General features: G+C 42.7%; 1 protein-coding gene across 1 annotated transcript in view; it reads left to right on the top strand.

Moving 5' to 3' along the window:
• The window catches only part of Ccdc192 (coiled-coil domain containing 192), a 195,934-nt gene extending 186,694 nt beyond the window's left edge, over positions 1–9,240 (top strand). Inside the window, exon 7 of the mRNA XM_021661825.2 lies at positions 8,788–9,240. Coding sequence (XP_021517500.2) covers positions 8,788–9,074 — 287 coding nt within the window. The 3' untranslated portion in view covers positions 9,075–9,240. The remainder of the gene's footprint in view (positions 1–8,787) is intronic.
• The last annotated feature ends 2,459 nt before the right edge of the window (positions 9,241–11,699 follow it).

The following is an 11,699-nucleotide window of genomic DNA, read 5'->3' as shown; positions in this document are numbered from 1 at the left end:
CCTTAATTGTTTATATATATACTATAAACTATACATAGTATATACTATATATGTGTGTATAGTATATACTATATACTGTATAGTATACATATAGTATATATATAACATATACTATATTATATATAGTATAATATATATACTATACTATATTAATATATTATATATTATTAATATATATGTAAATATTTATATACAAATATAATATATATTAGTATATATACTATATGTACTATATATGCACATATATATACTATATATACTATGCATATACACATATATACTATATACTATACAATATACATATAGTATATATACATATGCATATATACATATATGTATATATTCATATATATTATATGTACATATAGATATGCTATATATTAAGGTATACTATAGTATAGTATATATAGTATACTATAATATATATTATATATATATATATATATTACTAGTATTATATAATTTCAGGAGTGACCAGTGGGATTGGATAACCAAGCTATATTGTATAACTATAAGGAAGATCTTCACAAAGAAGACTTTTCCCCTATCTTGCTCTCAGCATTCCTTAGTTATCTGTCATTCTTTGCCTAGGGTTGGGGCCCCATTAGACTTCCCCCTTTCATGCTAACATGTTTATTGGTGTTGTTCTTATTCAGGTCATGTTTAGGCAGCCATGGTGCTGAGACTTCATGGGTGTGGTTTCCCTGAGCACATGCTAGAAGACACAATCTCAAAGCGGATTTCCTGTCTCTCTCTTAACAATTTCTTAACAATTTTTCTGCCCCCTTTTCCATGATGTTTCCTGAGCCTCACTCAGGTGCAGAAGTTGTGGTGTAGATCTATCAGTAGGGGCTGGTAACCACACAATCACTTTTTCTATGTATTTTGGTTTTCTGTAGTTTTTTGAAACAGTCTCCACCTGTTTCAAAAAGAATTTAATGAGAGGTAAGAACTACACTTTCCAGTGAGTTTAAGGATACATATTTAGGATGCCATTAGGAATTGTGCTGGTTTATATTTAATAAAGTAGAAGTTGGTTCTCTTCAAAGACACACAACTTCACTGGCTCTGTCTGGATAGTTAACTAGGTTTCGGGACTAGGCATGATTTCCCTCTATTTAGCAGGCTTTAAGTCTCTAGAGAACTGTTGGTTACCATCAAGATATGCATGCCAGTATTGCACACTAAGGGTTGTTGGGCCATGATGGTCATTGTTGAAGTTCATAGGCATCAGGAAACCAGATAGGGCTGTTGCTTGCTATTGCATCCTCCATTGGAAGCTTGCATAGCATCTCCTGAGATCACAAATGCTAGTTGTCAGGAAGGAGGCTCAGATTCTTCAGAGTTTGTGTCTGAAATGTATGTTTCTTCAGTAATGAGGAATTATCTTCAGCCTCCATGATCCCTAACCAGGTCCTGAAAGCTTTCATATCAATTAGACCTCTTATTCTGGTTCTGGAGACTTCTGCAGTATTATGGTGATGCCTGCTGAGAGCTAAATCCCAATGTGCTGTTAGACAGTGAGGCCTTTAGGAAGTGGATAGGCCATGAAGGTGAGACCTTTGAATATAATCCCTACAGTGTGGATGAGGCCTGCTGTCCCTCCCACCCTGTGAGGTCAGCTAGAAGGTGCTATTTCCAAGGAAAGGACCGTTCCCAGACACCTAACTGAATTGAAGCCTTAACCCTAGGGTTCTTGAGTTCACAGAATATTCCAAGCAACTTTCTGTTGTGTACAAATTATCCAGCCTCCAGTCTTGTGTTGTGAATGCTAGTCACATGGGCATTACATCACCTAGGACTCTATTGAGCACTGAAACAACTACCTCCAACTTTTTCTGTGGGCCCTGTTTTCCTGCCCTCCATCCCTCAGTGCTCTCAGACTCTCTTCTGATGCTTCAGGAGGTAAAACAGCAGTATCCTTGAGGCCGAGGAATGCATCGTGCTTTCAACTAGGTCTTCCTTATCTTCCAAGGCACTTGGGAAAACAGGTAGATATTTTTAAGCTCAGTATTTTCTTTAGTCTGCAACTTCAGTATTTTTATTTTGACCAAAATCCTATTGTATGGCTGATCATCAAAAACTGATAGCAAATATTGTACTATGTTTTAATATTTTAAGGAACCAAACCTATCTAAACCAATCTACTAATAACGTCTATTTGTGCAGTATTTCTAATTCTAGCCAAATCAGTTAACAGGTGCCAACTTTAGAAGTTTTCTCAGTGTGCACAGCTTGGTAGAAGGAAATTGAAAATCCTCTGGAGTCATTTTTCTGGCACCATAGAGACTGGTCTTTGTGAGCAAATGAAAACACGGAAGCAGTAGGATGGAGTGAACTTCAAGACAATAGCAATCTGTGTGTTTGCTGGTAAAATAGAAGAATACACACACACACACACACAGAGAGAGAGAGAGAGAGAGAGAGAGAGAGAGAAAGAGAGAGGGAGACAGAGACAGAGAGACAGATGCAGACACACAGACAGACAGAGACAGAAAGAGACAGAGAGAGAGGGAGGGAGGAGACAGAAAGAAACTGAGAGAGAAAGAGACAGAGACACACAGAGAGTTCTTTCAGAGAATTTTCATTCACAAATGATTATTAAGAGAGATAGAAAACTAGGAAGATTTTTGTTTCTTCATTTTTTTTTATTTAAGTGGGTGTGCCAACCGGGAAGCCCAAAGATAACAAGGGGTGAACCTGGACTCCCCAGTAGATGTTGACAAGCATATACAGCCTCAGTGACTCAGAGTGATGGGCATTTGTACAGAGGAGGAGGCTGGCGCAGCCTTGGAGGCTGAACAGTAATCCTGAGTGGCTCTACGATGAGGTATTTAATCACCTCAACGCTGAGTCTTTCTTACTGAGTAAATACTTGGCAGCCTCGGCATCCGCTTGAAAAACAAAGAGGAAAGTAAACTGTCACCGTGAGGGCCAGTGGAGGTGTTTGTTCTTGCTAATCCTGACCTTTAGGGCTTCACGTCGGCCTGTCACTCCCATGCCCCATAGCAGAGCATGGCTGCAGGAGCCAGCATCATTTCATACTCATTTTCTGTGCACAGGGGCTCAATCATTAATTGCTAGAAACGGGAATGAAAATAAAGCATGCCACATTGTTGGAGTTATTTGATTCACAAACCCCAGACAGTGGTCCTCAGCTAGGTAAATACTTGGGGTGACAGTGGTAAAAGGACTTAAAGGGACACCATCTTTAGCAAGGGGTGTTAAAAAGCCATTTCCTGGGGCCCCCATTCTGCATGATCTGAACTCCTGTACCCACAAACTGATGTTCCCATGTTATACGTCTTCTGGTGTAATATTACACTCCACAACAGTGGGTTTGTCCTGCTCCCATCTCAGAGCGTCCATCATAACAGCTTTGTATCTGTCCATTATCTCTCTAAGCTTGTATCCACAGTCCTGACAAGTTGCAAACTTTATTCATTAGTTTCAGTTCAGTGGCTAATATATGAAAACTCGGAGGGACACCAGATTAGAGGATCATGGTGGCACTTTGCATATTTCCTCTAGTGGCTATCAACAAAAGCAGATTGCCCTCAAAATTCATTCCAGCTCTCAGATTCTAAGCTGTCCCTTTAAATGTAGTTCCCTCTGCTCTAACCTACTTAAGTATTATTGGTTATTTTTGTATAATTCTCTTGGGGGCACAGTGCTAAGAGTGGGGACAATGAGATTATGAACGAGAAGATGGAAATGACCAAAGGCAAAGGTCACAGTTCTTCTAGCCTGTGGTGCTTCGAGGCCGAACACAGAAAAGTGAGCAACTCAGGCTAGATACAAGAGCACTCCTGTTCTTCCCTGCTCTAAACCTTGCCAAACATGCCTGACTTCCACCACTTTTCTCATCGCTGTGACTAAGTGCCTGACAAGAACGAGAAGAAAGGATTTTAATTGATTTCAGAGCATTGGGTCCATGGTCACTTAGGCCTTGCACTTGGGCAGAGCATATGCATGGGAGCCTTTGGAGGAGCCTTTGGAGGGCATGTCATAGCAGTCAAGAAGCGGGGTGCAAAGAAGAGAATGGGAATCAGATATAGCCTTGTACAGCATGCCCTCGGAGATCTACTTCCTCCAAATATGTCTTATTTCCTAATGTTTCCAGAAAATTATTCACAGCTGGGAGTCAAACAGGCATCACAGAAACCAGCAGACAGTATTTCACAAAGTGGTAAACTGTTCTATATTTTCCTTGTTGCAACCTTTAACTCTCAGTTTTATTCTTCTTTAACGTCTTTTTGCCCCCTTCTGGTCTGAGGATTGAGTCTACAGCCTTGTGCATATAGGCATGCATTCTCTCTACCCCTGAGTTACATTCCCAGCCCATTCACTTCTATTTTTAAGTGCAGGCAGAAAGAGAGGGTATAATGAAAGCTGCTGAATGCTGACAAAAGCTCCTGCTGGTGCGACAAGTTCACACTCCAGCTGTGGCTAGTCAGGCCTGTGCCTCTCTCACACCCAGACAGCCCTTTCCCTGTGGCTGTCTCTGTCTTGGAAACTCTGGCTATGAAACGAGACCTTTTTTTCCTGGTCAGATGAAAGACCATCCATGTCAAGCCATGATGGCTTTGCGGGTGGCGGTTATCTATCTGATCTGCCGGCAGAAGTCTTGGGAAGACGGCAAGCGTTTGGAGTTTTGGGACATGTAAGCTGTCAGGACCTAAGCATTGTCTCAGATGAGAGACTGCTGCTGTTGAAAAGGAAAAATAATGATTAGTAGTTGTGTTCAAAAAGCAACCGCTGTGGCCTGGGACAGTCTTCTAGACAGCTAGGCGACGATGGACACGCAGGAGGATGGGAGGATGGCTCGCTGGGTAAAGCACCTCCCAGAATTCACAGAGAGCAAACGTCTGTAACCCCAGCCCTCCCATCGTGAGACGTCAGGCAAAGGCAGCAGAACCTCTGGAAGCTCACAGGCTAGCTTGCCGCACATAGCATAGCGGCAAACCACAAGAGCACAGTCTCAAACACAGCGAAAGACAAGGAGCACCAGCTGAGGTTGACCTCTGACCTTCACATGTACACCACGGCACATGCGTAGTTCCCACACACAACAAATGGAGCAGATATTTTTGTGTTATATGTCTGTTGGGGGTTGTTTAACAATGAAATTGCTTGTTCAAGAAATTCCCCTTTTGGCATACATATGCATTAGCTTGTCTCCCAACCAGCCTCTTGATTTCGTACAGAGAAACAACACAGTGGAGGTCTTCAGGTCTCTTGCCAGGTACATAGACATGCATGTAAGTAAAACATCCATACACACAAAATTTAAAAAACATGAAATAAAATAGATGCTTTCTGGATGTGGTTACAGACACCTGTAATCCTAGTGCTTTGGAGACAGAGGCAGTAGGATCACAAGTTTGAGTGTAGCTTGAGCTACATAGGACCCTGTGTCAAAGACAAGTGGGAGGAAGAGTACTATTGAACTTTCAGTCTCTCACCCTGCCATAGGGACACAGAAGGAGGCCGTCTACAAGCCAAAAAGGCTTCCTCAGAGCCCAGCCATCCTGACCTGGGATGTCCCATCTCTGGAACCATGAGAAACAATGCCCATTGCCCGAGACAACCAGTGTGTAACACTTTGTTGAAGCATCTGAACCCTATGTGTCTCTCCATCTCTCTCTTTCCACTTTCTCTCTCTGCTGTTTTCTTTCAGAGCAATTATATAGGTGTACTATCTAATGTCACGTAAGGCCTCCAGTTGCTGTACTTTGCCCCTTTATCATTAGAAGTGGATCATCAAGGTATTTCTCTATAACGTTGCATAGCCCAGTTCAGACTATCGAAATCTTTCACCATATCTACTTCCATTCATCATAGAAAGAAAGGAGGCATGGGAGAAGGAGAAAGGAAAAAAGAGAGAGAGATAAACCAGGCACCTTCTGCAGTGGCACTGCACCCTGGTTTTTCTTTTCACACATCAGTTAAAGACAAGCTGGGGAGAGAAAAAATTGTCAGCGGGCTCAAGGTGATCCTTCTGGTATGAGCAGCCGAACACACCCAAGGGTAGGAGCTCTGGAGACGTCTCCCTCCACTCCTGGGCTGCCAAGTGGGGTCCCCCTCCCACAGCATGGTGGTGCTCTCCTCAGCCTCTGTCCACTATTTCACCTTGCTGCATGTTTTCATCTCATTCTGTCCACTACTGTTGAAACTTACTTCAGCCCATGAGTAACCATGCCAAGCCAGCATAGTCAGGGGACACAAAAAAAATTATCTGTTGAGAGTGATCAACCCTACTCTCCCCAAAACACCTGTGAGGGCTGAGTAACTATGTAGAATCTACAAATAAAATAGCCACCTAAGTCTCAGAAACTGCACCTGCAGGAAATGCCTGCCTGACACTACCCAGCAGGAATATAAGAGCTTCACAAACCCAAGCCATGTGCTTTAAACTTCCCAAGCTACATTTTTAAACTAAAAACACACAGATGAAACAAATTTCAATATCATGCTTTATCTGATGCAAGACAGCCAAAATATTCCTACTTTAATAACAATCAACCAAAAATGATGAGATAGGTCGCATTTTTCTGAGCTGAGTTTTTAAAAATTGATACCTATTTTACATTCATAGCACATCTCAAGTCAGAATAGCCACACCGATTTGCTTATTGGCCGTGTGTGGTTACTGTAGCTGACAGGAGAGCTCTGGCCAGCTGTAAAAGCTGGCCCTGGTATGTCACCAGCTAAGAAAAGCCCCTGCTGTATGGAGAGCGTTTGTGGGCTTGAGGGCATATGCCTACTATAGGGACAATGAACCAAATCATTCTTTAAACTAATTTTTTACTGTGTGTGTGTGTGTGTGTGTGCCTGCCAATCTGTCTGTCTCTGTGAATCTGTGCCCTGTGTGTGCCAGCGCCCGTGGATGCCAGAAGAGAGTATCAGAGTTTATAAGATCCTGTAGGAGCGGGAGGATTTTTAGCTCCAGGCACAGGTGCAGATAAGCAGTCTGTGCCCTAGACCACTGTGTGCCTCCTCAGCTCCGTTTGTCACTCTTCAGCTTAAGAGAGTTCAGCAAATCACCATGTCCTTCAATGCCCACCTTAGGATTCCACACAGTGAGAACTAAAATTTCCCAGACATCCTCAAAATTTGCTGAGTTGCAATAATAATTTCTATGATCAGAGAACGGCTTGGTGTCTCCTTATCACTTTTGTGACCCATTGGGTACAGCTCAAGCGTCCACCCAAGATCCTTCAGGAAGGTGTTGATGGCCGCTAACTTTTATTCACTGATGAATTTAGGTGATTCTTTACCTGGACACATACACACACACAGAGAAAGAGAGAGAGCATGGATGAATAGCAGGTACAGGTTTACAGCAGGTGTAGGTATAGGTGTTTGTGTGTGTGTGTGTGTGTAGTAAGCGCCTCACTCTATCACTCTATAGCCCTGGCTGTCCTAGAACTCATGGCAATGCTCCTGTCTTATCCCCCTGAGTGCTAGAAATACAGGCCTAGTAATCACTTCTGGCTTGTATAGAAAGCCTGTTTATCCATGGCTGGCAATAGTATATCAGATGTGGTCCTGGGGTTTGTCTTCACTGGGAATGGAGAAAACAGTGGAATTTTGGTTATATTATATTAACCATTAAGGCCATGTATTAGGATGCTCTTGGTTCCATTATGCCTAAACTAAGCCCTTGACAACACTTAATACTTACAACTAAGTCTGCTTTTTTTTAAAGATTTATTTATTTATTATGTATGTATACAGAGTTCTGCCTGCATGTACACCTGCACGACAGAATAGGAAAGCAGATTTCATCATAGATGGTTGTGAGCCACCATGTGGTTGACTGGAAATTGAACTCAGGACCTTTGGAAGAGCAGTCAGTGCTCTTAAGCTCTGAGCCATCTCTCTAGCACCACTAAGTCTGCTTTTTACATAACTCGGAGAAGTTTGATGCTGAAAACTCCAGAAGTGGTAAAGGATGGCACTTCCGTAGCCTGACAATATGGAGTTCATTCCTCAGAAGCCCCACGTTTGGCTGAGTCATGAGATTCATTTCCTAGGACTCTTTCACCTCATTGTTGGACCCACCTTTTCCTCCTTCAGTTCTTCATCCTCAGCTCAGAGATTCACCAACGACCACAATACTGGATAAACTGGTGTCCTAGAGGGCGTTCCGTTTTATTTTAAAATGCTGACTACTCTTCAGACCTTAAAGAACTGAACCTCTGTAATGGATCCTTTCCAAGCAACTCCCTGGCTGGGCTCAAATTATACTCCTGGCAACTCTGAAGCGTGATCTGGGAAATTAGTCTTTGCATATCACCATATCCCCCAAAAGGAGCAATGGCAAGTTTTGCTGTTGTTTTTCAGGCACACAAAAACCTAATTTGAAGCACCGTTTTCTTTATGGAAGCTCTTGTGAACGATTCTTTTGGGGGAGGTAAAAGATAAAACCTGGGATGGCTGGGTTTGTATTTTCAAGGTCGGCTCATTCCCATGGTTAATTGAAAGTTAAATTGCATTTCTAATAATAATAATAATAATAATAATAATAATAATAATAATAATAAATAAAATAAAGAGTTGGCAAGGACTGACTCTTCTCCCTCTCCAGAAGCTTCCACATTCTTCCAGGAGCACCCTGAATCTTTCCCCTTTTGGGATCTAGAGTCTGTTTTCAGTGTGTCTAGCCAGATGATGCAGCATCTGGGCTGTCTCTCTCGAGAACGTGAGAAATGAAGCATTTTCATCTTCTCTCTCTGAGTCTGGAAAATGACTTTTCTCCTTTGTTGTTTGTCTCTGCTTTAGCGTCCAACTCAGTGGAAGTGCTCTGTGGCGGTCTCCCACCTGTGGAAGCATGTGACAGGAAGATTAGCCTGATCATGGAGCTGTCCACCCAGCTCTCCCTTCAGACTGAGAAGATCACTCAGCTTGAAGAAGTCTTAGAGGAAAAGGAAAGGAAGATTGAGGAGCTGGAAGCTGAGCTCAGTTCCCAGCTTCCCCCAAAGGAAGAGAGCTGTGCAGAAGATGTACAAGAACCCCCCGTCGTATGTAGCGATGATAAGAGCGTTCTCGTGGCCTCTGATGAGTTGTAGATTTCCCGTGTGACAATAAAGTTTAGTAAGTGTCAGCGAGATGGAGTCCAAAACCCAAATAATCTGTCAGATTCAAGTTTACAGGTCTGACTGAGTATCATCTACTGTACTCATGGTAGAAGAAAACCATAGAAAGGGTAGCATTTGGAAACAGACACGAAAGTGTCTCCCACTCAGCAGTCACCCAGCAGTAGAGCCGTCAAGTAGCCAAACAGCAGTAGAATGCTGTGTCTTTAGACATTCCCCATTAATAGTCGGGGAGGGAAGAGCTGGTGAAAGGACTTGGTACCATCCTCTTACTAGAAGTTTGTTACGCTGTAAAGGAACCATACTAAGTATCCCTTTGTGTGACACTGTGGGGGAAATGAAAGCTGTGTTGGAGCGCCAGCTTCCAGTTGGGGAAGCTTAGAGCAAAATCATTGCCAAGAGAGTAAATAGCCATGAGGTCTATCCTTTCATGTACTCTAAAGTTTATTTCTTTATGGCATGAATTTTACGAGCATTAGCAAGGGTAGAAACAAAACAATGCTGAAGCAATTCTAAAAAAAAAAAAAATGAATCAGATCTGTGGTCCTTTGGGAAAAGTTTCTGAACAGTGTCTCTCTGGGAAAACACACAACACTGATTCCCTCCCCCTGCCTTAGGAGAAAGACTTAAGACAACACACACATATTCTCTCTCTCTCTCTCTCTCTCTCTCTCTCTCTCTTTTCTATTAGGATGACCATATAGCAGTGAGCACTATAAAATAATAGCAGAGAAAATGGAAGCATCGCCAAAGGGAAGCCAGCTGTAATTAATGGACTGCGAATGCTCCTCTCCCTCCCTTCTCACTCAAATGATCCATCCTTACCCAAAGGGCACTGACGAACTGAGCTCTCATAGTCCCTGAACCCTCATGACAAGCAAGCTGGCTGACTTGTGATCGTGGCTGTATTGCTACAACTCAATGCAGTAGATCCAGTTCAACAAACAGGAATTGGAATGCTATCTTCCAAACACAGTTAGGTGTCAGAAACACAGCACACCTAAGAATCAGCTTTTATAAGCAAGGAGCTCATAGACATAAAGGAACCTCTTTAAATATGGTGATTTAAAAAACAGGAAGTGGCAAAGATGAATGGGCCCAAGGTTGGGGAGCCTGCCTGTCTTAAAGGAGCTCCTCAGATTTGCTGAGGCATTTGGTGTGAATCTGTAGCCCTGGCATCCAGTGTTTTAAGGAGCCATAGATTTCCTGGTGAACATAATCCAAGAAGATAATTTTAGGTAGGCTTCATTTTAGGACATTTACTCCCTGATTCATAGACAATCGCTCCTGGCAATCTGGAATGAGACCAGTATTATTAAAAGAGTGCATAATCGCATTGTGTGTCCTGACCACCTTACAAGACATTTTCCAAACCAGAGTCCCTGCCCTTTCCTTCCCTCCTTCCTTTCCCCTTTCCTCTCCTCTCTGCCCTTTCCCTTATGTTTCTCCTTTCCTTTACCTTTAAAAGAGCTAATGGAGCTTTTTATGGTTATATGATAGCTTTGAGATTCTAGATATTCATCAAAAGAAAAATACAAAATAATTTTTTAAAGTGTCCCACCCATAATTAAGGTTTTCATGCTGAGCTATGATTCTCCTATGTTTTGACATAACTTCAGTTTTTTATATAATGGCTACATGTGTGTGTGTGTGTGTGTGCGCGTGCTTGTGTTATTTAATCAGGGATGAGACCAACTTAAAACTTACTGGTCATGAGTAGACTCCAAAAAAGAGCTGTAGGCACTTTTTTTTTTTTCTCTTTTTGCCTTTTCTGAGGTGTCCACATCAATCCTACAGAAGACACTACAGACATCCCTTCTCCTGGTTCCTTCTCATCACCCTGAATGGCACGGTCACCTCGGTTTAGCTTCATGATTTTTAACACCAGCTACATATGCCAGCCATGGTTGTGAGCTTCTGCCCACTGCCCCGACACAGCGGAGATGCTCCTCATTGGTAGCTCCTCACTGCGTTCGTGAGAGAAACAAACCTTCAAATGCTCACCTGAGGAGAGAGGGGAGCATTCCCCAAGACAGGCCAAATCCTCTCACTTTGATCTGCCATGTTATTGTGCTAAGTGTGCTTCCACCTCTTTACTTTGTGAAAGATTGCCTTAATCCCCAGGGTACTGAGGGTGAAAAGGAAGGAGACAGAGAAAATGCCATCACTTCTGCATGGGCCAGCTTAACACCTACATCAACTTTCCGGTCAGTGCTTCCACAGCATGAAAGCAGCCGAGCTGTCAAGATAGGGAACCGGAGGTGCAGGAGGCGCAGACCTGCGGTTAATAATTAACTGAGCCTGCCACCTTACATATCTACACCACAGCTCTTGGAGAGAAAATCGGCAAGGGTTGTTGTACTCTGAAAAGCCATCTTTATAAGAAGTTGGTCTTGATTCGGGTCTGAGTCACCTTCAGATGTAAGGTGGGAAGGGATTTGGCCTAAATGTAAGCAGGCTAATTTGTGCTGGTAACATTTTGGTGAAAAAAGATCCTTCAATCCCAAGGACTTAAGGAGCAGGGAAGACACTGGCCTCTGAGCACTTTCTAAGTGGAAAAAATTTACATTCTCGGATGAATCCCTGGAAGATCAAGAG

This window comes from Meriones unguiculatus, chromosome 2 (assembly GCF_030254825.1).
Source record: "Meriones unguiculatus strain TT.TT164.6M chromosome 2, Bangor_MerUng_6.1, whole genome shotgun sequence".
In the NCBI taxonomy this organism is placed as follows: Eukaryota; Metazoa; Chordata; class Mammalia; order Rodentia; family Muridae; genus Meriones; species Meriones unguiculatus.
This window is presented reverse-complemented; position numbering and strand designations above follow the sequence as displayed.